The 26,169-nt window shown below is 47.6% G+C and overlaps 1 protein-coding gene and 1 long non-coding RNA gene across 2 annotated transcripts in view; one reads left to right on the top strand and one right to left on the bottom strand.

Moving 5' to 3' along the window:
* LOC112957335 overlaps window positions 1-1,797 on the bottom strand; it is a 2,394-nt gene extending 597 nt beyond the window's left edge. Inside the window, exons 1-2 of the long non-coding RNA XR_003251204.1 lie at window positions 1,601-1,797; window positions 10-148 (exon numbers count right to left, since the gene is read on the bottom strand). This is a non-coding gene — a long non-coding RNA (uncharacterized LOC112957335). The remainder of the gene's footprint in view (window positions 1-9; window positions 149-1,600) is intronic.
* Window positions 1,798-1,997: 200 nt separating this feature from the next.
* VWA1 (von Willebrand factor A domain containing 1) lies at window positions 1,998-22,722 on the top strand. Its single transcript, XM_026051116.1, has 8 exons — window positions 1,998-2,048; window positions 8,425-8,490; window positions 9,144-9,264; window positions 13,728-14,291; window positions 18,507-18,785; window positions 19,729-20,001; window positions 20,438-20,707; window positions 21,362-22,722. Exons 3-8 carry the CDS (start codon window positions 9,192-9,194, stop codon window positions 21,400-21,402), a joined length of 1,500 nt encoding a protein of 499 aa, XP_025906901.1. The 5' UTR covers window positions 1,998-2,048; window positions 8,425-8,490; window positions 9,144-9,191; the 3' UTR covers window positions 21,403-22,722.
* Window positions 22,723-26,169: the final 3,447 nt, after the last annotated feature.

Below are 26,169 nucleotides of genomic sequence, written 5' to 3'. Positions count from 1 at the left end.
GGGATGTACCTCAGTCCCTATCTGGAGGGTCTATCTCCTTGTAACTTCCTGCCGTAATTTTAGGCACATAAATCTGGTGACTGAGAGGTGCAATGTGTCTATGGGGTTTTCTCACCCAAACAGCAGCAACCGAGAGGAGAGCTTGTTGCTACAAGTGAAGAGAAGAGCAAATTTTAGAGTAACAATCATCCTCATTTCCACCAAAATCAATACCTTAGCTCATGGTTATCAGAGATCATAAACTTAATCATCATCCCAGCATTGCTATCAGCTTCATAGTAAAGGGGTTTAGTGCAAAAAACAATTATTTAATTTTTACCTGTGGGATCAAATAAAAGTCTCTCCCAGGTCAGTGATACTGGTGTCCTCATCTGTGTGTCTGTGGGTGTTTGGGATAGACAAATAATGCACAGTCTGGACTCCTCTGCAATCAATGCTCAGCACTTTGTAGCTTGCTGAGTGCTTTGCACTCCACAAAAGTGCTGAGTGCTTCTATAGCAGGATCTCTAGCTGCGGGAATGTGAATTGGAAAAGACATTGGGGTGGCTGCTAGCATTTCCATGGCTAATACTATGCAGAAAGCAACTCTGAATTCCAGGCAAAGGAAATGCTTCTGCTACTTTGTGCCTAGAGCAGTAACAATATGTTCTGAACCCTTTCATAGTAGTTCAGGTTCACAGACTCTCAGTAACAGTGCTTCAAGGAAATCCTAGAGACCAGCAAATCCATTTTGTTGTCCCGAGAGTGAGCAGGAGGCTGCAATAAATCAGTCAGGCCAGAGGTTCCCACGGAGAGTCCTTGTCCTGATGCGGAATCATCTCTACCCTGCAGCAGCAGCTGGTTAGAGCAGAGGCTCAATCCCACTGTGAAAACTACTGGATCTGCCGCTCAGCAAAACACCAGAAACATTCTGGAGGATTTTACCTCTCTCCAAAGCCTGGCCAAGCATTCCTCTGGCACAGGACTCTTCCGTGAGGTCATAGCTGGATTCCTCCCACTGCCTAGATCATTTACCACTAGAAATGAAAAGCTTTAGGCTTCTCTTTAGGTTTGGGGCCCCTCCTGGGCAGGGTGCTTTGCAGTACTCTGACATGGGACCTGTGCATAGGACATTTTTAGGACCTCTTTAACATCAATGTCTGTCACAGAAGGAATTAGGATGCCTACTACTGCACACATGACATAGGCTCAGTCTCCAGTTTTCTTGCTCCTTCTGGAATTGCAACACAGGAAAACCTTGTCATCACTGATTAATGAAGAAGTGTAACAAGAAGTAGTTCCGGAATCACTGTTCCGAACCCAAGCAAGACTGTTTTTCAGTCTGAAATTTGGCAAAGTGTTTCATTTCAATTAGTGTCAAAGCTCTGGATGAAAAACCTTGGTTTTTGCTGCATTCTGCAAGACATGTCAGCTAACAAGAGCTGATGAAAACTGGGGTAAAGCATCTCTCTACATCCAGCCAATAACTGGCTGAAGGCCCTTCAATATATAACAATAACAACAACAAAATTCAATTTCATAGTTCCAATCTGCATCTGTTTGTCTGCTTTATGCCTCCACGACCCTCCTCCATCATGTTCCTTCTGCATTATCTACATACCTGAGGAGCTTGTCAAGGTCCTGCCAACGGGTCAGATCAGGAAAGATGCTTGTCCTCTGAAAAGAGCAGCTCTGCACTGAGGGCCCTTTGTGTGTAAAGTACCAGAGCAGCCTATAGCCTGAGCAGGTGCCAGGAAGCAGAAGCAAATATAGCCCCTGCATGGGAGAACTCCACTGAGCAGGATCTGCCAGGCTTCTCATACAATAAAGACATATAGCAAGGCACAAGATTAGGGCCCCTCTTATAGCCCTGTCATCTGCACAGCGATAACAGCAGCAATAGCAACACCTGAGTCTACCAGCTGATTCTGCCTTGGGGGATGATTTCTTGCTCCCCTTCTGCCCTGCAACCCCATCTGTATTTTTGCAGCTTTGCTACCTTTTTTTTTTTTTTTTTTTTTTTTTTCCTTTCTGTTGGTATCTATCTCTTTTGAAAACTAAAAGTGAAGGTAGGAGTGGGGAAATAGTATTAATGCTCTGCTTGGCTGGGTGTTTCAGATGAAATTGGAAAGCTTGACATTTTTGGTGGAGACCTGACTTTGCAAATAGGAACTTGTAGAAATGTGGGTCTGTGGTGTGTGGTTACCAGGGTATGTGAAGCTGTTCTTGATGCTTGTGTGCATTTAAGGGCATTCTCTTCCTTTCCTTCCATTAGAAGCCCCCAAACTAAATATGCTAATATGCAAATATTGCCATGAGAGTTGTTAGAGGGAGGTAAGTCGGCTGCTGGCCTGTATAGACTATCATGAGCCTTTCTTAAATGTGAGTCAGAGGTTTGCCCATGATTTTCTGCTTGGTTTGCAGAGGGCAGGACAGCACTGTCAAAGCATCTGTTCTCTGCACAGCTCATGTGGTAGCTATGTCCAGAACTCAGGCTCTATTTTCAGAGGAGGGTGGGTTATTTACAAACCTGCTGTGACAAAAATGGAAGATCAGATGGGGTGAGGGGGAAGACCAGGCAGTTTATTGAGGATCAAATGGTGTTTTAAGCCTTTGACCTCTCTTTTGTTTGCTTGTTTCTTCATTGCTGTCTGGAGGGACACTTAGGAGGAGTGTTTCAGCAAAGCCCATGTGTCTCAGCTCCATCCCTGCATCTGGCTGCCTTGGCAGGAGGCAGCAGCTGTCAGAGTGAGTCCTGAAACCCTGAGGACAGAGGCTGCTTGCCAAAGAGGAGGCATTTTAGTTAAATATTTGTGGAGAGCAGGGTGTCTGTGAGGAAGTGYGTGAGGCTCCTTCCAGTGGAGGGTGGCTGGATGGGACCCTGTGTTCATCCCAGTTGTATGATGTTCATAGAATCATAGAATGCCGAAGGTTGGAAGGGACCTCAGAGGTCATCGAGTCCAACCCCCCTGCTCACGCAGGGTCACCTAGAGCACGTGGCACAGGGCTGCATCCAAGCAGGTTTTAAAGATCTCCAAAGAAGGAGACTCCACAACCTCTCTGGGCAACCTGTTCCAGTGCTTTGTCACCCTCACAGTGAAGAAATGCTTCCTTAAGTTCCTGTGGAACTTCTGATGCTTCAGTTTGAAGCCATTTCCTCTAGTCCTATCACTGTCCACCATGTTTCCTCATTGAAGAATCAAACCATCTCTGCAGCAGAAGACTGTGCAGTCACAGGAAGGCAAAGGGCAAGGGGGTCACTTCTAATGGCACCAGTCGCTTGTGAGGGAATGTGGTGTATTTGGGTCTTCATGGCTTTTTTTTTTTTTTCTTATTGTTTTTTTGACTTTAGCCCAGGCATTACAACACCCAGTGCTAGAACAGAAGTCTCTTATCCTCAAAAATAGATGGGAATTGTTCTGCTTGCTTTGCTTCCGTCAAGTCACTTCTTTCTTTATAGCCCACTGGAATTGCAACTATTTCCCTAGTGTGATGTGGGAGGAGGACAAAGCTGACAGGACTCCTGATGAGAGGGATAGTTGTTGGCAGTAGCATTTCCCAGCTGAACTCCTTGCTCCTCATGCTTGTTTCCTGGGTATGTATGTTTATGCAACAGAGTTTTCAACCCAGGACTCTTTGGGTCTAAGCTTTCCTCCTTGTTCCAAGTCCCACTTCCTAACATGAACAGCAGCTTCCTAATGGTAGGAAGTTCTCTTCCCCCTTTCCCTCATGGCTCTTAGATTCAAGTAAGGCTTTTTGCCTGTTTTGGATCTTAGCTCTTTCTATAGGTGAGTTAAAGCTGACTAATACAGACCTGTCTACGGTAAACCTGCTACATAAACTGGCATGTGGCTTCAGACCCATGACTACTGTAGTGGAGAGCTTCCTTTCAACGTTGTCCAACTGCTCTGGCTTTGAAGCATCAGTACAGAATACAAAGAACCTCATGAGCTGTATCCAGAGCCCAGCGCTGAATCAAGTTCTGTGTGCTATATCTAGGTGCTGCTTTTCTTTTAAGGAAAGAAAATTGCTGGAAGCTTAGACCTCATGGGGGAAGACTGCTGCCTTGATGGTCTTTCCTTATGCAGCAGCTACTTTTGGAGCCAAAAAAAAAAAAAAAAAAAAAAAAAAAAAAAAAAAAAAAAAGTAGAATCTTTGCTGTGATTCAGGTCAGCTGCTATAAGTGACAACAGAGTTAACTTGGACCTACCAATTCTCTAGCAGAGCCTGCAGAGGTGTTAGGCTGTAATGATGCCTTAAACATGTTGCTTTAAATGGTCTTCCCCCTCCCAAGCTGACTCCTCAAGTGGTGACAATTTTTGAACTGCTGTGGAACTTGCAGTTCAAAAGAAGCTGCAATTTCCTTTTGTGGCTGGAAATTACTCAGGAAACCCTACTTCTGAGGAGGTTCTCTTAAATTTGGCTTTCCCCATATTGTCTGGACTTTCCTAACAGGATGGAGATAGGGGAAAACAGTCAAGCAATAAGGGAAATGATACTGTGCGAAGAGAAGCTTTTGGTAAAAAGAGCTGCATCCAGGTCTCCCACTACTTAGAAATGGCTCCAAGAGCTACTCTAGTTCCAGACATTGTGCCTGGGGCTACCTGTGTGTTCTCAAAAAATTCTTTCATTTTGAAATGTTGCTGCATTTCCAAATATGCTGAACAAATGCCTCTGGGAGAATTCAAACTATGATCTGCACGATGCAAGGATAGAGGGAAGCAGCAAGAGTGCTCACACAGGGTGATGTTTCAAAAGTACTTTTCTATTTGTGGATGTTACCAGGCTCTTTTCCTGGAAGTCTTTGGCTTCATAGCCAGTGCCTTGATATTTGYGATGGGAAACAGCCTTTCTCCATGTCCTGGTACCAGCCCAACATGGGTGGCTGCATTTTTCTCATTTAACTTCTGATGTTTTTCATTAGTGCAATGCTGCTGCATGCTTTGCGTTGGAAACCTACTGCATTACACCGTGGGAAACACAATCAAGGGCTGGCTTGAGCCGAGAGACTATCTGATACACTGTTAACTGAGACCTTGAAAAGCAGGGGCAGAACCTTTCTGTTGTAAGTCAGAATGCCATTTCTGGGCCCAGCGCAGTTTCAAGTTCACCATCTCCAAGAATGGAGCCTGCAGTTTTTAGTGCTGGGCATAAGACGGTGCAGGGCATTGGGGTGGTTGGTGTTTGCAGGAGAGCCCGAGGCAGCTGTGGATGATGTTGGTGAGTCGGTTGCTCCCTGATGCCCCCAAACTAGCGCTGTGCTGGCTCGGTAGGAACTGCTAGAAGTCTTGCCTTGAAGCTGAGCGCCCTGTACATGCAGCCACGTGGGGTTTCTGGCACTGCGGGGAGCCGTCCACTTGTGCTGGGCTACACAAATAGGTTCCCCTATGGTTCCAGGGGAGCTGCTACCGTCTGCTTCAGAGCTGCTGCGCTCTGCTCCCAAGTGGGGAATTCCTACATTCCCATGTGTAAACTCCTTCAAACAAATGCTTTTGTGGAGAGCTGAAGGAGGCTGTGTCTCCAAAAGCCTGTTTGTTCCAGCTGTGATAATTTGTCTCAGAGCAGGTTGCATCTGCCCAGAAATTACATATAATTTTTATGTCCTGAATGCCATGGCATCTGTAGTGCACTGTGAAAGCCTTCCTGTATGTGGAACCAGGCAGTGTAGGACTGGAGGCCTGTGCTACACAAAAGTATGGACATGTATCTGGACTGTGCATTGAGAAGTTGCCTTGTGAAGCACTGAAATGGGGCCACTTCTGCTAGCACTCAGTAATATCACAATAAAAAAATATATGATTTTGATCATTTATTCTTCCTGAGCTGCTTTGTGATTTAGAATGGCATGAAGATGTGAGTAAATTTTGGTGAAGGTGATGACAGCTGGAGGACCTGAGCTTGCCAGTGACAGCAAGCTGGCACTAAGCTGATGTCTGCAGCTGGATTCTGGAAAAGCTCAAACGGGAGCAAAGCTAGAGTAGCTCTGCTGGCCTCAGAGTGCAGGATGTATCAAGTAGGAAAGTGGCGTTATGTGCATGTATTAGTCTTACTGGAAACAGGATCTGGCCACTACAGTGAGTTTAAAAATAAAAGAAAATTGTGCAAGATCTAATTATTTTCCAGACTGTTTTTTCCTGCTTTTCCATACTCCAGAGGGGTTTATGGGAAGATAAAGGCTGGAAGCTCTCTAGGAGGTGAGACTGGATGGTATTTATATTGATAAATTGACGAAGGGAAATTATTTTGATGGAAGTATTGCTCATCTTAGAATAGTTCCTCGGGAAGTGAGTAATGGAATGAAGTCTTCCCCATATTATCACTGGCTCTAGCTGCCGGGGAGGGGGGAGCGGATCTGAACTTGTCCCCTGTGGTTCTAGCCTATGAATTTTGCTCTTCTGTTCTGTGAAGAGGTCTGTGGGCATTTGAGCAAGGGGATAGAACAAGAGCAGGTGGTTGTGTCCAGACCAGGACATGAGAGATGGATTGTTGATGTGGGGCACCACTTGCTCCCCCCTATGCCTTAAGTCCTGAATACAACCACTATGAGTCTAGCAAGTAAAATCATCTACCAACAAGGAACAAGAAATGGCTAAACAAGACCCCTGCTCAAGAGGAGCTCGGAAAGCCATTTGCCTTCTTGGCTGCCATCATGGTGAATGCACAAGCACCTAGGCTAAGCAGGAATCTGCATCTGCAGAGGGAAAGCAGGGTCTGCAGCAGACTGGAATCAGTGACATGGGGAAGGGTTTTGATTTCACGGGCTGCAAGAGAGGTTATGTCAGCGTTGATGGTGGGACCAAGAGATGCTGGGGACATTGGAGAGCATCACTCCTGACTTGCTTTGTTTTGCTGTGTGGTCTTCCCTTGCCAGTCAAGAGGGAGTGCAGGCTGCCAGCTGCCTTGCTAGAGCACCTGCACTTCCCCTCGACTTCACTGCGAGAACTAGGAAATACTGAAAAGGGCCCAAACCACACTGAGTCACTGGAAAAGGATGCCCTTGAGACATCAGAGGCAGCAGTCAAGTCCAGCGTGCCTACGGTCAGACACAGCAGCCTTTATCCAAACTCACTGATTTTGGGAGGGCATCCCTTTGGGAAGCCTGGCTCCCTGTCTCAGGAGAACTGACTACAAGCAGTGCTTTTCCATGATGTCTATTGCCACCAGGATCCAAATACCATCTTAGAGGGGGTCTTACAAGCCCCAGGATGTAGGTGTGAGAGCAGATGCCTTAACTCTTCCAAATTCCAGGTTGATACTTATTCCAGCCTGCATGAATCAGTCATGGGCTGAGGCTGAGTCACTTGTATAGAGTTACTATACATGGGATGAGGAATCGTACAGCCTGTGTGCAAAGCTCTTCGGAGTGCGCTTGAGTCCCAAACTCCCCTCATCTTCCTGCAATGGAGCTGGGAGAAAAAGCCTAAACAAGTGCCCATTCAGCCCCAATGTTTAATTAAGTGACTCTGTTTCCTCAGTTGGATATGATTTCCTGGGCTTGTCCTTGCTTTGCTTTTGCTTGATGGGTTTGGATGCAAATTTCTTTCCAACCTGCACAGTCTCCTTGCACATAATTCCTGCTTATTTCATGCAGCTCTCAGGAGTGACAAAATCAAGTCAGGGCAATATTGCTCACCAGTTAAAGAAATCCCACAGATGTCTAAACTTTCCTCCTGGGCTATTTTTTGCCCTCTCTTGTTGGTCACTCTCCTTATTAAATGAGATGAGGTTCAACTGCTGTCATCATGATTAGCTGTAACTTTCCATCTTCTCTCTACTAATAATGTCTCAGATCTGTCCTGGAGTAGCACATGCAATATATTTCTTCATGCCTTTGGCCATAGAAATTAGCTAAATGTCTGATCTTCTAAAATCCCTTGAAAAATACTTTCCATGTGTAGTGTGATAAGAATAGAAGAGAAGAACAGCTTGGGATCATGTATTGGAAAATGCCCAACTGTAGTTGAGGCTGTAGTTGAGATTAGGCTGGCACAACTAAACGCGTAAAACTTGTGCAGACACAGGTAAACAGGACCAAGAAGTTGAAGAAAGAAGAGAAAGGGATTTCTTTCACATCCTCCTGATGAGCTGGAGCCAAGAGTGGAGACCCAGACAGGAGGACAGACCTGAGAAAGGGCACCAGATTTGGTCAATACTTAGTTCTTGAGCAAAACACTCCCTTTTGCCTGTGTATGGGGAGGTGAGGAGGTGAACAGCAACTACATGACTATGAACGTTAAACCTGAGCTCTTTGGTCCATGCAGGCTCCCCCTCTATCCAGTAAGATATTTGTCACAGACTTATCTTTAGGCGTGTGGCTCCTTGCCTCAAGACCTGGACAAAGACTTGAGACTGTTTTTAACTCTGTCACTGAAATGAGGTAATGAGTGGGTATTTAGCAGGGTGTTTTAGGACCAGAGATGCTACCTGGTGCTCTTCTCCACACAGATGACGCCACCTCCTTGACAGTGTCTGCTTTCCTGCAGGTCTCTGCTTCTTGGTGACGTCTGCAAGGTAAAGCTGGCAGATACTGCGTTGCTCCRGTCGGTTTTGGCTCTGGGCCCTGGGCAGCCAAGGGGCAGGGAGTGGGAGCCGGAGGAGCGCTAGGACCTGGGAACGCTCTGCCTGCCTCCTCCCAAAGGATTAGCCAATACTGCCAGGGCAGGGCACAGGCTCTGTCCTCTCTACTTTTCCATTCCTATATGCACATGTTTTCCTCTCTCCTTCTAGTTCATTCCAGAAGAGAGAGGGAGAAGCTTTGGGTTTATCTGTTTATATATTTATTTTTGCTTCCTTCCTTCGCTGGCCTGCTGCCAGCGTCTTGCAGGGCCGACGTTTCCTCTATAGGGATATGTTTTCCTAACCCAGCGCAGCTGCRTTTGGGCTGCCTGCAGCTGAATCCACGCTCCTGGGGAGCAGCAGCCGGGTACTCCTCTTGCCTCTCCTCCGGCTGCTCCCAGCAGGATGGATTTATGACTTGAAAAGGGGGGCGGGATTGCAGGGAGGAAAATTGCCTTCAGGAGCCAGAGACTCCACCACAGCCCAGCAAAACACATAAAGAGGCGGTCGAAACGCAAGGCGTGAGCAGTCCAGAAGTGGCACTCTGGGACCTGGTGGATCCTCGTGCATAATATGACTGATCTTAAGCCTTTCATCTGCCTTCGCAGCACCAAGCTTCTGGATTTACGGTAGTTTGCCTGGGACCCGCTTTTGATATGTTGGCCAAGACTCTGCTTTCTCTTGGTCTGTGGCTGCAGTTTGCTGCAGGGCAGGACACACCTAAGAGAGGTGAGTGCTTGGTATTCCCTTTCCGCATGACCCCATTTGATACCTCCTTCCCAAAAGCTTTCTCAGAATAACAGCTGATTTTTAGTTTTCTTGTTGCTTTAGATATTTGCTTATATATCTATGTTACTTTCCAGCATAAAAGAAAATTTATCTGATTTTTATTTCCCTGCAATAGAAATGAAAGTGTTTGGAAATCTTACTGAGACGGATACGATCACATGGAAAGACTCCTGACTCCTTACTGTTAACTAGGGGCATCTCTATTAAGAGAAGTAAAAACAGTCTTGATATTATGCTAGTCCTGCTACTCCTTGCTAATTTCTGTAATTTAATCATTACATTTCCATGTTAAAATTATTTCTCTTGGCTTGTGCTCTGTGAAAATAGCACAGGACAACGATTACGGGTCAATGTCACAGACCTGGCATTAAGGAGAGGGACAAGGAGGTGAAAGTCTCGGTCCTGTTACCTTCACTGTAGCTGTGAGTGAACAACTCAGCTCACACTGCGATGGCCAAGCACGTGGGGCTGGTTTATGAATAGTTGGTAGGATCCACTGGGCAATGGATTCTATCCCTCAGTGGTTCAAGTTATAGAGCAGGATCAGGACAAACTGGCAGGCTATTTTTGCTGCCTCTGGCACCGTGTCAGGATGCTGCACCAGGACAGCAGTTATTTCATGCGTTTCTGCTGCTATGGAGGTGAACATGGCAGCCTGCAGCCCAAGCAAACATCCATGGCCGAACAGCAAGCAGGGAAGACAACCACAGAGCTTGAAACAGAGTTACTGGGACAGAACACGGTCTCTTTTGGCTGTTAAATCTGCTCTGATGTGTGAGTTGAGTTCCACATACATCAGATATGTGGTGTTTAGGTCCCAGCTGAGAGTGCAGGGGGGCCTGGAGCACATGTCCCCTGTCAACATCCCAGCAAAGAGCAGCGGGGGAAGTCTGACCAGCTGCTTTCCGCCTGGAAAACAGCTCTGTGGTGACGCTTTGCTCCCATACTCATCTCCCTGAACTGCTTCCTTGTGTGGCTGATCTGCATCCATCAACCGGGTGCCAGCTAGAGGGTGACAACAGGGTAATGTCACCTGTTGGCTGTTTTCCCAGGATTTAAGTAAAATTCAGAGCAGCAGTGACAAAATTCTGTCAAATTTCTCCTCAGCTCTTCAGAAGCCGAGGCCTGACAGCTCAGGAAGATGTGCTTGATAGCAGGGAGATGTTAATGGATATCCCTTCTCTCGCAGTCCCACAGCGAGCGAGGAGTCTTCCTTCAGCATCCTGCCAAACATCCAATTTTTTTTTTGCTGGAAAGCAAGGAAACTGCCTAAAACAGCAACCGTTTACGTAATGCAGAGATTTAGTGATCCACAGTCCCGCTTCTGGTGTGGATGACATGTCTGTATTGGATGAAGGACAAAAAATGGGAAGAAGGATGAAGGAACTGAAAACCTGATGGAAGCATGATGGAGTGTCTGGTCACTTTATAAGCCTTGTTGCGCTCCCTTCCCTTTGGAGCAGACATCCCATGGTGTTTTCAGCCCCTGGCCAGGAATTCCAGCAGGAGGGGGATTTTGCTTGTTCTGCTCCCTTCTGATGTATTCCTTTCACAAATTGCTGGTGCACGTGACCTTGTTTATCACTCATGAGCAATGTCCTTTGGTCACCAATCCCATCCCTGCCAGGGCCAGAAGCCTTCACAGCTGCTTGTTGCAACACTCAGGATAGGATCGACACTGCTCAAGTTGGTGGGTAATGGAGGGGAGAAGGGAAACAGATGATTTCATGTCAGGAAGAGGCAGTCACATTGCCTAGATCTTCCAGTATGGCTTGCCAGCCAAATGGCTTGTGCTCCTTCCAGTTGAAGGCAAAGCACAAAGCCGGGGCTAAACCTTTAACTTGCTTCACACGGACAGAAGCTCTAAAATCCCCTCGTGCTCTGCCCCGCTGGAATGTTGTTGGGAATTAAGGAGCTTGAGGAACTGGTGGCACTCAGAAGTCACTGGTTTTGCCATGTGATGTTATGATGAAATTTCATCCTGTAGTGGGTAAGAAAGAAAACTCAATGGATTTTTCTTTAGTTTTTCGGCCCAGTCCTAAATGCTGAGTTGCTAGGTGTGCATGTGAGGGCTGTGTCGTGCTGGATCACACAGATCTCAGGTGCCCACTCATGCTTCCCCAGCATCTCTTAGTGACCTCCAAGTAACTTTAATGCCCTCCCTTTCTGGAGGGTCCATCCTTCCCCTGGTTTTGCTGTCCTGCACCTGCCTCTGAGTCCTCTCCTCATTCTCACTCGGGCCCAGCAACACCCTTCTCATTCCTGCCAAGTCTGCTGCTGTCTCGGGGCCTGCCCTAGCATGTCTTTTGCAGAGCTGGCACAGGGAGCTGTGAGCATGATATTTTTTTCCCTTGGAGCAATTAATTCCCCAGGAGCTTTTCCACTTGGCTGTCTCCAGCCCAGTTCTGGCTCCCGTGCATGACTCCAGCACAAGCTCAGTGCATGTTGCACCAAGTCCACCCATGCCCCAGCGCCCACACTGCTCAGCCATCCCGCATTCCCATTCCGTTGCTGGTAGAGGAGCCTAAACGTGTTGGCAAAGATCTCTGATCCAAGGCTTTTTCTCTGCTTTTGCACCTCAAAAGCTGCTAGAAAACAGAGGAGCAGCTAAAAGAACCTGCAAATCATTACTGATATTCCAGATACTAGAAATCTCAAGGTCTAAGGTGGTAAGAAGGCGTTTTCATGCTTCCCATGGAGTATTTTGTTGAAATTGCAAGAAAATGGGTCAAATAATGACTCCAGCCCTCTCTTGCACAGCAAGTTCTCCCTTGTACAGACTCCTATGTTGTACTCTGCACAAATGACTTTGCCTCGTGGAAGTGTAGCTCCTATCCCTGGGTAAGAAAGTGATAATATACTCACTGATTCAGGTTTATGAGAAATTTTCCCAGCTTCTGGAATATGTCCATCTCTGGCTTAGAGTAGAATGTGTTGGGGAGCGGCCTGAGGTGTAACAAGAGGTATATGTGCGAGGCAGAGCGCCTCAAAGCCCCGAGACAGTGAGAGCAGGACCTGGATCCCTGGATCCCTGCTGCCATTTCTGTGCCTGAGCAGCTGCCTCCTCCCAAGGCCCTGGGCTTTTAGTTCATCTATAATAGATTAATAACACAGGCTTGGCAAAAGTACCCTGAGGTTTCACAAGTCTCTACAATGCTTTAAGCTCCGGGGTCGATGTGGTATCCAGGAGCCAGAGCCCCTGTTGTTCCCGCTGTCCCTGCACTGCCAGGTCCAATTGGATCTGGTTGCGCTGGATCCCTGCTCCTTCCCAGCCCCCTGTGCCTGTGCAGAATGCAAGAGTGACGAGGTGAGCTTGGCGTGAAGGAGAAGATTTCTCTGTCCTGCTCCAGTAGTATTTAGAGTAGTTCTACTCCCATCTGCTGTGCATCTTGGTTGAATTTGGGTCAGAGGAATATTAGGCTCTCATCCCTTCCCCATTCCATAAGGAACTGCATTTTCTCAGGAGCCAGACACCAGGGAGAAGCTGGGCATTTCATCCTGGATTTGCAGAGTCTTTTGGCTTCTCTCCTCTGCTGTTTCATGACTGGGTTTTTTCTCTAGCTATCCAAGCAGTAACTTGACAGGGGGGATCCTGCACTTTCCCCCGGCCTCTCCTTGAAGGAGAATTCATTGGAGAGAGGGGCAGAATCTGCCCATAAAAGGAGTGATTTCCACAAAGCCGGATTTGACTGTAGTTTTGAGCTTTTGCCAAGAGCACGTGGGCACGTGGAGCTCGGCCGGGCTGAGACTGGCTCTGTTTGCAATGAGTGTCCCTGCAGTGACTCCATGGGGCAGGGCCCAGATAAGGCTGTCCCACAGGCACGGAAAGCAGTGAGGAGCCAGTGATCCAATCCGGGTGACTTCACAGACCTGCTATGCAGTGAAGTGGAGGTGGAGAGGCTTGTTCACATTTTTCCCTCTTACTCATTATGATCCTGTAACCCATCCAGGTTCTAGGAGCTCAGGAGACTTAGGAATCAGCTTGCTGTTCACAGGAGCCCTTTTTTTTTTGGCAATATACTTTGATGCAAAATGTGCTAAGAGAACTCAGTCTTTGAATAGCCAGACGCAGACCTCTGGCTAGTGCTTTAGGCCGTGTTTGCATCTCGGAGTGTTCAGCAAGGATCTGTTGCGATCAGGCGGACGAGTCTAAGCAAAGCTGTTCTGAGCAGAGACAGAGCACTAGACAGATTGGCTGAGATGCCCCAGGGGAATGTCAGCAGGACTAAGGAGCCCTGCCACCGGGTGCAAGGGAGAATAATAAAAATGTCACATCAGGAGGCCTCTACCCAGCAAAATTACCACAGAATTCCGAGGCCTGGCCCGAGATAACTAAGCTTTCCTTGCAGATGCCCATGCAGATGTGGGCTAACACCACTAACCACTCTTTCTTTTCTTGCTAGGTCCCCAGCCTTCTCTTTCTGGTTCAGAGGGAGACCTCCTCTTCTTGCTGGACAGCTCTGGTAGTGTCTCCAACTATGAGTTTTCCAGGGTCAAGGAATTCATATGGGACCTCATAMGACCTTTCACTTTTGGCCCCAATGATGTCCAGACCAGCATCATCCACATCAGCACCACACCGACCATGGAATTCCCTTTTGACCGGTACCTGTCTAGTGGGACTGTGCAACAAGCCATCCGGGACACTCAGCAGCTGATGGGTGACACGAACACAGGCAAAGCGCTCTCCTATGCCAAGGAAAAGCTCTTCAGCAATGAAGCTGGTGCCCGGCCAGATGTGCCTAAGGTCATGGTTTGGGTGACAGATGGTTTCTCCACCGATGACATCTCTGAACCCATGCAGCTCCTCAAGGACATGGGGGTAACGGTCTTCATTGTCAGCACTGGAAGGGGGAATTATTTGGAGCTCTCTGCTGCTGCCAGCCAACCTCCTGAGAAGCACCTGCACTTTGTGGATGTTGATGACCTGCCCATCATCACAAAGGAGCTTCAAGATGCCATCTCAGGTATAGTGAGGCTGGGATATAGTCACTGGGACATTGCAATGGAGCTGGATGCTCCAAGGCTTTGAGGAGGTCTGGGGCATCTCTTGCAACTGGATGCTCCTGTGACTGGGATGTGTTCCTTTCTGCAGCCCTATAGATGAGCTGAGCTTGTGTTTGTGATGAGGTATCTAGCGTGAGAGATGGAAAGCAGCCCAGGCAACACGTTGTCTGGATTCCTTTAAAACCCACAAGACTTTGAAAGGAATTATGCAGGTCACTGACTTCCCTGCAATTCAAGCCAGGCATGAAAATACATGAGGCCTTAGCTCCTACCTGCACAGGTTAATTGTTAGCTAAACCAGGGAGTGGTTTAGCTGCAAAGAGGAGGCTGTTGCCCATGAGAGCAAGGTGTTCAGGACCCCTTGAGCCCAATTTTCATATTCAGAATCGTTTTATTTTTCTCTGAAATGATGCCTGTCCACAAGAACTCCTATGGAAGCGGAGGACACAAATAGGTAGACACTGTCTAGGACAGGTCTGACTTCCTCAGTCTACCTTCATGTGCAGGCACAGTGGTTGGCACGCAGACCTCTAACTCCTGCCTCGGAGAGGCTGGCAGTTGGTGTTCTTTTGCCAAAAGCAATTAAGAATGGTGGTTCCTATCAGCATTAAGGCTGTAGCGAGGAATGTTTCTGTTCCATAAATCCCTTGTTACAACGTGTTCTGCGTAGGCCRGATCTATAGCTTGGCTTGGCTAGCGCAGCCCTTGGCAGAAACTCCCAGTCTCGACTTGTTAGGCTGCAGCGTCCAGCTGCTCCCTCTCTAGTGCTTCACAGTTACAGCCGCTGCTGTGCAGTGAGCAAGAACAGACAGCGAATCTGATTTTTAGCAGTCTTAAGCATCCATGAAAGGGCCTAGGGAGGCCCCAAAGGCATAAAATGGAGTGCGGGACAGGCTTTGGGCAGCAGGAGGGACGCCTCATGCTAAGCTGCACGTTGCACTGCACGTCCTCTCTGCAGTTCCCGAGTGCCATCGCCCTGGGTGTGCCGGTCGTTGCCAAGCTAGGTTCTTGCCTCAGTCTGCAGATGCCTCTGGATTTGTTTGGAAAGCAGAGCGAGTTACTATGGCTTTGCAGACTTTCCATCCTGGAGGTTCTCGCTCCTTTGAAAATCCTGTTTTCGTTCCCCGCTTGGCTTCTGCTGCGAGTTGGTTAAAGCTGACTGGTGTGTCCAAGTAACCCTTTGTGCAGAATCCTCTTAATGTAGCATTTTTATTTAATTTCCAATCACAGTCATTTAGAAAATGGCACATGGGAACTGTGTTCTCCTGTGACCATTTACCTCTCTCCTGTATGAGACTGGGGCAATAGCAGTTCAGTATCAGTAGTATAGCAGTATCAGGTGCCACACAGACACCTCGTAAGTGCCAGATGGTTTTTAGTGTTTTTCTTGTTTCAACTTCTAATGTATCCAGGTAGTATAAAATAGCCTCAGAAATGAGAAAACACTGTGAATCCTTCCAGCAAAAGACCAGCTTAAAGGTCATAAGACCTGCAGAAATAATAAATACTTGTATTTGAGGGCAGAGTTCTTCACATCCGCCCCATTTAAAACTTTCTAGCCTGGGATTTTAATGGAAGGTGAGATTCTCAGATCAATCCAGAGGCTGGTGCTTTAAGCAAAATGCCAGATATTGATATCATCACATACCTTAGCCTTAATAATGCCATATATTATTATCCTTCCCTGCCTGGAGGAGGAATTCCCCATTATCACCCTTTTCATTGCACCACGAGGATGTTAGGGACAAATGGGATCCTTGGCAGAGACGGGAGTAAGAACCAGGTCTTTCCAAGTCTGGAATGGCCCAGACTGGTTTAATTATCACTGCTATCTTATCACAATCTCTTGCTGCAAAACTCTGCTCTGTAAAAGCTTTTCTGTAGCTACACAAAGGAGCCTTGTTAAGAAATGAGCCGTTTCCCTCCCTTCATCTCCTGTRAGGAAGGGTGTGTGTTCATCCCTGCTGCATAGACGTGTCCACGCAGCAGTCCCTGGCCACAGGGCTGTTACTGTCTTAGGTAGATCAAGAACTCTCCATGCAAAGGTCTGAACCCTGCCACGAACACGCCAGGAAGGAGTTTGAGCTCTGCTGCTGTATCTTTTATTAGGTGTAGAGACGTTTATATAGGGGCTGCTCAGGCAGGAAGCGTTTTGTTTGCCCTCAAACAGATCTGAGCAGGCAAATAACCAAATGAGCTGTTATAGCTAAGTCTGAGCCAGCATGGAAGCCACTACTAGGACATGGCGACAAAAGGTCCTCAACTTTCCAAATTGAAATCCTGGCCACTGTAAGCTCCTCTGAGGCCAAGAAATGGGATGTCTCTGCCTCAGTTCCCTGTTTTGAGAATATGGTGGGTGCTGAAATGGAGAAGTTGGATTCCTTCTCGAGATGGTGGCAGTGGGACAGGTCCAGTAACACAACTGCACAGAAAGGAAAAAGGCAGGGACTGTGGATGGATTTGCTCTTTTGCATCTGGTGCTGGCCATGGCCACAGCTTATTGATCATCTATTTTCTGGGGCTTTATTATTCCATTTCAGCTCTTGTACATGGTGAAGGCATCTGCAGTTGGGCAACCAGGAGCAGATCAGGTGGTTGCAGCCTGTGTACAGCAGGTCCCTCAGGCGCTTCACCCTGACACTTTAACTGGCCTGATTTATTCTCAGTTTCTGTGGGTTGTGCCTCCATGAAGATTATTTCCATTCCTGGACTCCTTGGCGCACAGGCCTGTTCCCTGTTCCTTCATCCTTCGTGGCTTGTTCACCGGGAGCTACTCATGGTACCTCAGGCTCCATGGTGGCCTCCACCCTCCAGCTCCTCCACACACAGCAGGGCGGAGGGACCTGGCTGCGTGTGGAACAGAGCACAGAGAAGGGGAATGTTCCTGCCTGCCTGGGAGAGCCAGAGAACAGCTTGGAGGAAAAAAATGAGGCTGTTCCATTTGATAGAGGGAAGTCAGTAGGGAGGTGAGCAGCGCAGAGAAGAGTGGGTCTTGCCCCTGTGCAGGGACCAGTCTGAGAGCATTTGGTCATTCTGTTGTAGGTCTGGGCAGATTTATGTTATTCTGTTCCCCTCTGGGTGAGGGATAGCCAGTGAGAGATACTTAGAGCACTCTAAAGTAATTAATCTTGAGCTAAATGCCAATCAGGAGGTGTTAGAAGTGGTGCTATGCAAAGCGAAGGCACTTCTGTAGGGCTCTTGCATGCATTTATACTCTGTCAGCAAATAGGGTTTCCTAAATGTCTTCATTTGGCACTTCCATTGAGCTAGGAACAAAGCCCTCTGGAAGGGCAGGGAAGAGGGAAATCGCACCCAAGATGGGCTCCAATGACCAAATGTGACCGAAGGGTAAAGTTGTAGAGGAATCTGAGAGGACTGCAGGACTTCAGTATCCACAGATGACATTTGTGGTCTGAAATATAAAGATAGCATGGGTCTTGATGACAAGCTTCAGCATAGGGAGAGGCAAGACAGCACAAGAGTGTCTCTGAACACTGAATGTCATGGAACAATGGGGCTCTGTGGCACAATGCGGCTCTGTGACCCTCTGTGGAGAATGACTTCAGCTGGGATGAATGCAGCATGTCTAGCAATGCTGGCCCGCGCCCAGTTGTTGCCTCTTCTTCCTCAGTTAAGGCAAAGATCAAATATGTCCCTTCCATGCTGGGCCACTTCACATGGACAATAAAATTTAGTTGTTTGGTTTGGCTAAGAGGTGGTTTCCACTTGGATCTTGGGGCTAGCTCTCTCCAAGGATTTAGGCACCCGGATACCTGACTTCTGTCACAGAGGAGGAAGGTTTGTTCATCTGGAGGTGGTAGGAAGAGGGAAGAAGGAAAATCACTTATCTCTCAAGCAGCTTCTGCAACTGAGACTTCAGCAGGCAGTGGTGGTGACTTGCTGAGTGTAGGAAAGTGCCTACCTGGCCACATACAGTAGCTCCCACAGCTGTGGGGCAGCGGGGGCTGCCCGGAACCTGCTGGATGTTCTAGATTTTTTGATGGTTGGGACAAGGTAGGCTTGTATTGCCTGTGCAGGGACCCGGCTGCACTTACGTGGTTTTCGCTGCCATCTGTGCTGAAATGGGTGATTGCATCCAGAAGGGCCTGTGTTTCAGATGTACTTGTGTTGTGTGTATAAATGTCTGTAGTGATTTCTTGCCACTTTTCCCCCAGATGCTGTCCAAGCCAATCGGCTTCGTGCAGTGGATATCACCTCCAGCAGCTTCCGTCTGATGTGGCCCCAAGTCCTCTCCCAAGAAACTGGCTACTACACCCTGGAATATTCCCCAGTAGATGATCCATCACGAAAGAGGACAAAGCAAGTTCCTGGGGCTCACACTACCCTCGTGCTGAGCGATCTTTCCCCGGAAACCACTTATCAGGTGGCCCTCATTCCTGAATCCAACGTGCACTACATCCCTCCCCAGACAACAAAGGTTACAACGCTGGCAGGTAAAATGTGCACAACCCTGAGCGGGTGGGAGGGCACCACGGAACTGAGCCTTCCAGATAGAAAGTGAGCAGGACAGCCCTTGGTCTGCACCCCACTCCCTCATGATGTGACTGGAAGAGGTAGATGGATTTAAACAGATGCTTATGGTCAGGGCAGAATGAAGCAAGTAGGTGGCATCTTTGTGCTGGTAACCTCTGGCACATCTTTCCTTAGAGAGGTTTTCTGGACTGCCCAGAAAAGGGTATCAGGTTTCATGCCCATAAGATGCCCTTCCAGGCTTAAAATCTGTATATATTGGGGAAAGCAGAGGCCAGAGCCCTTACTCACCATCCAAGTATGATGCATCAAGCAGCAGCAGTGTTGCACTGTATGGGTTACTGATGTGGGAATGTTACTCCCATAGCCTGAGCAGATCTTACAGGAGCTAGAGATTTTTGCTTCCTGCTCGACAAGCACATGCTGCTTCTCCAGGCCCACGTATCCACTGCTGGGAAATCCCTGTGTGAGAGCAGCTCGCACTTAGAGCAGGAGTTGGCCCCTGTAGGTAGACTAGTCAACTGAGCAAGAAAAATAACTCGGATTTACATCAGATGGCAACATTTAAAATAAACCAATAGGTTACGGATCTAAAGAGGGGAGTGACAATGCCAAGATGAATTTGCACAAGTTGCAGTGCATCAATTGCCCTTTTTGCATGTGGGAACACATCTGGCTAAGTAGTTTTGCCACTCTGTTCTCACTGTGTCCCCTCAGTGGATGGACAAACCATCTTAGAACTGAGCAGGGTTGTGCTGACACAGATGACTACAAACATCCAAGTGCTGAATAGATTTTCTTATACCTCCTAGAAGCCAAAGAGAGTGCAGGTCAACTACAATCCTCTGAGAGCATTCTGATCCCATGAATTACACACTCATTCACATCTTTTTACACTGCTTGCAGAGGAAATCAGTCCAGCCCAGGTTCTCATCTCGAAGTCCAAGCCACACAGCTTCCACGTGAGCTGGGCTCCCACACCGGACAGCGTGACAGGGTATCAGATCCTGTATGGGCCGCTGCCTGGGAACTCGGTGGAGCTGCTGGAGGTGGATGGCTCGCGCAATGGAACTGTGGTGGGGAATCTGGTGCCCAACACCACCTATCTCGTGACAGTGACTGCAGTCTACAAATCGGGACAGGAGAAATCCCTGTCAGCTAAAGCCTGCACTCAGGAAGGTGAGTGAGCAGTATCCTCTGCTGGTCACTGGATGGGGAGCTGGTTCAGAGGTCCCTAGATTTCCTTAAAGGAGGAGGACAACTGCCTTTCCCTCCTCTCTTCTTGGTTTCTGTGCTTTGGTATGGTCTAGCGTAACTGGGTAGAAGTCTCATCAGCAGAAGGTTCTGCTCTGCAAAGCTACCTGTAGAAATACTTCATACTCCAGGAGACAAACTCTAGCTTTAATTAGAACTCGGGAACAAAGATTGCAGAGGTTGAAAAGAGCTGCTCAGGATCTGAGAGGTGGCCAGAGACAATTGTGGTACCAGCACGTAGTTAAAGACTAATTAAGAGCAGCCCGAGCTCCTCCAACATGGAGATAGGAAGAGATGATGGTTGGGAGGGACAGTTCTGTGCAAATGGCTCCCAGTAATGTGGGCCTTCTCCCTTCTCCAGAGGGCTCCAAGGTGAGGCACCTTCGCTTTGAGAACATGGGCCCCAACACCGTGAAAGCCTACTGGGACTCTGCCGACGGGAAGGTCCTCGGTTACCGGGTCAGATGCCGGCGGCAGACGGGCCATTCCTCCCTTATGAGCGTTTCGCCGCAGACCCACAGCGTGCTCCTCACGGATCTGGCTTCAGGCACCACTAGCAAAGTCTGCGTGAAGCCCGTGTACAAGAACCAGCTGGGCAAAGGGCTGTGCCACATGGTGCACGTGCAGCCAGGTGAGCTGGGGGACAAAAGGGACTCCTGGGACCCCTGTGCCAGGAATAGGTGTCCCAAAGGGGACGGAGCTGCTGGAGATTCAACGCAGCGGAGCCCTCATGGCTGAAATACTCTGTGCTCAGCAGCTAACTTGTCAGTATAGCTTCATCACAGCTATCCACCTGGGATTGTTCAAAACTGGGCTGCTTTCCCCATTGCTGAGAGAAATGCTCCTCCTGGTGGCATTAGGGTTGCAGACAAGAGAAAAAGTATCTATTGGGAGACTTGTCTTGCAAACACTTTGGGATAACACGGTAGGAGAGGCCTGGGCGTTTGAAGCTCTGTTTGGAAGTTTCTTGAATTCTGCTCCACACTTTTCACCTTGGGAGGCATTTCTCAGGCTATGCTATAAATACTAACCAAAATACTAACCAGATAGTGAGACACAAAGCACCTGCCTTCCTCCTTCCCCTACATACAAGCCACTTACTGTGATATTGCACAAAGATGCCCAACAGGCTGAAGTGAGAGCTAAAAGGCAGCTATGTGGCAGTACAGACCCAATAAGAGGCTGGAGCACTGGGGAAGATGAGGACAAGGATGGGTTCTCTGACTTGGTCCCCTCTGGAGAGCAAACAGTCAAACTGACATTGTACTTTTTGTGTTCTTTCTAGCTACAGAAGCCCAAGGATATAAGCACAGGCAGAGAGCATGACAGGCACTGGAGTGAAACGGTCCCCCATAGGGCAAGGTGAAAAGCTTGGACGAGAAGGAGGGATCTGGAAACCTCGCAGATCATCTCCCAGGCCGCTCTGTGCATGGAGTTGAATCAGCTGTGGGTGGTTGTCGAGCCTGAAGGCTGTCCTTGTGGTAGGGCTCACCCAAAAGCTCAAGGTTTGCCTTAGATGGATTGAACAAGCAACCTGACTGATAGATCCCAAATCTCTACCCTCTTATGTAGCTATGCCTGACAAATAGCAAAGAAAAGGCAGAGGGATGAGTCCTCATTATTGTATGCTTGCTTCCTGTTCTCTATTTATTAAAAGTTGATATAATTTTATTTTTTCAGTCTACGAGCATAATCAAGATGCGATAGCTTATTGCACTAGCCTTTTATTCTGGGCACTTGCATTCAGTGAACGGATGCAAGTAGCCAAATCCATTCCTACTGTTAATAACCTCCAAATTGATGTACTTGACACAGCTTTCCTCCAGCTGAACAGTGTAGTCCTGTAGGCAGCTCTGATTAACCATCCCAGAAGAATGGCCATTTCGGGAACAGAAGGAAAAAGCATTAGGAGAAAGAACAACAACAGAATACAAAACTGAACAGTACACGGAGGAGATCAAGCCAAAGCCACCAGGGTTTCAGAAGAGAGGATTAAAAGAGGTCATTAAGCCACTTGACATTTGGTCTGAAAATGAGGTGACAGCCTGGGGGGACAGGGTCTGCCCTCTGTGTTCTTGAGGCTTTTCAATACACTTCTATTCTCTCTCTGCTGGACTTTGAAGTGTCCAGACCCCCCCAAGTCATCTGCCTTGGGTGGTGGTGGCATCAGTGGACATATGTTCTCTCAGTAACGCTTGCTCTAGTTTAAGTTTTTTGCTTATTTGTCTTACATGTGGAACACTTTTAAGCTGTGCTGTACATTTGGAGAGCCCCTATGCAATGTCACTGCATCCTGCAAACCCTCCGTAACTGCTTACAGGTTATTTAAGCCAGTTCCTTTTGGAGCTGAGAGATACTTTGTCATTGACCTTGTCCTTGGGCTAAACTTGACCTATCTAAATTTATGGAGTATTTGCCTTGGGCTGTCTCCTTGTGCAGAGGATGGATAGGGGGGTAGATGAGTCCCCCATTAACTAAATAAGGAGATTATGTAGGATTTGTGTTCTCCTTTGGAATATGGCTTGGTGAATAGCGGCTATAGGGAGAGGAAGATGCAACCTCTGGAATCTCTCATGATCTCAACATTGTCTTGTTCATCTTGCCATAGAACAGAGATTATTTAATTCTGCAAAACTCCCTTCATAGTTTTCTGTTCAGTAACATTCCCTCTCTTCCCTGCATTGTAATGCATCCTTTTGAARAAGTCATTAAATATACAACACAAGAGCTATTGAGTTGGAATGATTTGTTCTTGTTAGCTGTAGGGACAAATCTTTTAAGTGTAACTAAGGACAGGTTTGGATTTAAAAGCTGGTGTTCATCTCCATTTAAAATGACTGAAAAATAGGCATTCTGCCCATGAATTCATAGTCTGAATTACATTAAACTTAATAAATTAGAAATACATCATTCCTGTCCTACTAATACCTCAGCTTTACTGAGAAATATTGTTTTATAAGAAGCTAAAAAAAAGTAAATGACCCCAAAATCTTGGTTGAAGTAGTAGTATTCACCAAAGCGTGGCCATGTTAACGTAGACAATTAAACGGAACTCCTTTTAAACTAAAAACTTAACAATTTTTAAAGCTATTTAGGCATCTCATCTGCACTGAATTAGTGGGTGTGATACCCACACAACTTTATAGAAGGAGAGTACAAACCATCAAGGCTCTTAATATGAGTTCAATTCTGCCTATGGGGACTCCGAAGAGCTTTGTCAAAGGGTAAGCTATTCCCAAGTATTCTGTATGTAAGGTCCTTGCACCTTCTGAGGCATGTGGGTATTTTTTTTAATTGATTATATTAATATTAAAGATGAAAGTCTTTAATATTAAAGATATTAAATATATTAAAAATGATTATATGGGACTGCTAGTGTGATCAGTTTGTGTTCTTTGGCAACACAAGATGCCTTTTCCTTCTTGCATCAACAGTGTGCGTTTTCTGAACATCACATTTAGGTAGGTCCTGATGCCTCAGGACCTAGACTGAAGCTATCCCACCCAGCTCATCTATTACCTATTCACACAGTGATTTTCTGCGGGGAACAGTCAGCATATTTCTCCCCATTCCTGAATTTTGCTCAGTTGTATTGACCTGAAGTCAAAAGACTTCAGAGATGCAACTGGCTTGCAGCCTTCCCTTGTGCACTGAGATGTCCAAGTACAACCACAAATAGGATGCACTAATGGCTCAAGGCAGTAGTAGGCAGGGGTGTGAGGAGGCAGACACCCTTTTCAGGGACTCAGGTCAGTGCTTTGGGTGAAACAGGAAAGTGTAAGGGAAGAAAAGCCTGTCACAGGCCAGCTTTTGAAAGCCAGAGCTGATGTGGGTGGCATTCTACAAATCATACCACTTCAGGCTGCAGCGTTTTATACGTGAGCTTTATCTGTATTTCTGACTATACAGCTGCTACAGGTGATTTTCCTTGGGGCCCATTAATATTTTTTCCACATTAYAAACAATTTGATTAGAAATAGTTTTCATAAAGTAAAATATTTCTCTGCATGAAGCATAAGCACACAGTTGTTGTTTTGTTCTCTTCGTCCTTAGAAAGGTAAATGAATGGTCTGCTTATTTGATAAGAAGGGGCCACCTTTGGCAAAAAGCTAAAGGTTTTTTAAGCCTGGATTTCGCCCATTTAGCTGCTTAAGTGTGTGTGTGTAAGGGGGCTGTTTCTTTGTTTCCTTTAAAGCGTTCAGTGTGTGACCCTTTCCGTACGGTAAGGTTGAAATATCTGACAGTGTCTTCTCCATGGACAGGTCAATAAAATCTTTCATTATGTGGTGTTATTAGAGGGTCCAGATGGGTGGCTTTCTAATGCTCTAGGAGGTTCTTGGGTGCTGACTTCAGTTCCTGTCCGCAGTTACACGTAGACTGCAAGTCTTGGTTGCCTCTGAGCAAATACTGAGCAATTCCTTGTGGGCTTCATAATGGAACTCGGAGCTTCTCACCTCATACCTGGAAGACAAAAGCACTGACACTAAGCAATAACAGCAGGAACAATAATGACTGCACACACATAGGCACTTTAGAATTGTTGTATTTCTGATCTTCCCTTACAAAGCTGCCTCTCTATTCTACTCATCCACACAGTCTAAAATTCAGAAAAAAAATGGTATTAATGTAATATTTCTCCCTCTCTTCCTAGTGAAATGCTAGTAAATCCTAGTAAAATTCATAGTAAAATGCTCGGTGCTCAGGCTGTTAGGGCAGCTTGTCTTACAAAAGACTCTTCTTACCTTCCATTAATGTCCTGAGTTGTTGATAAGGATGTGGTGGCAGGTGGCAGATTGTAAGGGCTCCGTGAGGAACTCAGTATTGCCCCTGTGTTCATCCTAGTCGGAGTGTGTGATTGGGCAGCCAAGGAGCGCAGTTTGTGCGATCGAGATCGGGACTGTCTGGTTGACGCTGTCGTCTTTCTGCTGCACCTGACTCTGCCAAAGTTTGGCAGAGGCTGGGCTGAATTTGGCCTCCAGGTGGATTTGGGAGACTGAGAGTGAGACCGTCGCCAGCAGCTTTTTTTGGAAGCGGGAGAAAATGAGCGGGATTGGTAACTCCCTGCACGCTTAACATAGGGAGAGCTGCCTTGGTCTAAGAAAGAAGTGACTCTTTCATGAGAGCAAGTTTGCACTGGGACTTGTGGGTGTAAGAGAGACTTGACTCCAATTACATGTGGAACTCCAAGTTTTACAGAAAAGGACTCAGTAAAGAGCAAATCATTTTTACTTGTGGTTTCGCTTCCCAGAAGCCCGGCCACACGACTGACCGCAGATGCGGAGAAAAACGGGAGACTTAAATTTCTTGGTGTTGAATGTTGGCCCAAAGACTCTGTGAGATGATGTGGTTTCAGGAACCGCTCTGCCTCTGCAAGCTGCTTATTCCCAGGCCCCAGCCCCCCGTAGGCTGCATTATGAATCTGTAGCCATTCAGGTCTAAGGGCGCTTGGGCTGTTGTCTGCAGTGTGTGGCTCCGCGCCACCATCTTGATCCGTCCCAAAACTCCGACTTGAGGCAAAACCATCTGCCTGGACATGAAGTTTCTGCAAACTTTCTTCCAACCCATCTACGGTGGGAGACGAGCTTGTTTCTAGGTAAGAAAATGTGTTTATTTACAAAACGCTCTTAAAGTCGGTCTTACTAATAACGCCTCTAGGCTGCTCTCTATTAATAGACTCTACTGTAAAAATGGTCTAAGAAATACACAGCAGAGGAGGCTCGGTGTGGGGAGCGGGCTGGTAGCGGTGCCTGTCGAGGGGGAGGCCGAGGACCCTCCCGGACCTCCCCGGGTCCCTGTGGGCCGGTACCTGTCGAGGCCCCGCCGGGCGCGGCCATCTTCGCGCCGGCTTCTTAGCAACGCCCTAACGCTCGCGTCGCTAGGGCGCCGTCCCGACCTAGTTTGTCCTTCCGCACTGCCCGTCCTGGACGCCGCCGCAGCCAATGAAATGGCGTCTCGCGGCCCTCCAGCGGCGCAGTGGGGATGTCACCGCGCGCGTGACGCCACTACTCGGGCCAATGCCGAGCGGCTGCGCATGCGCGCGGCGGCGGCGGCGCAGGGCGGCGGCGCATGCGCGCGGCGGCGGCGGCGCGTGGC

This window comes from Nothoprocta perdicaria, unplaced genomic scaffold (assembly GCF_003342845.1).
Source record: "Nothoprocta perdicaria isolate Ctin4 unplaced genomic scaffold, notPer1 scaffold_72, whole genome shotgun sequence".
NCBI lineage: Eukaryota > Metazoa > Chordata > Aves > Tinamiformes > Tinamidae > Nothoprocta > Nothoprocta perdicaria.
This window is presented reverse-complemented; position numbering and strand designations above follow the sequence as displayed.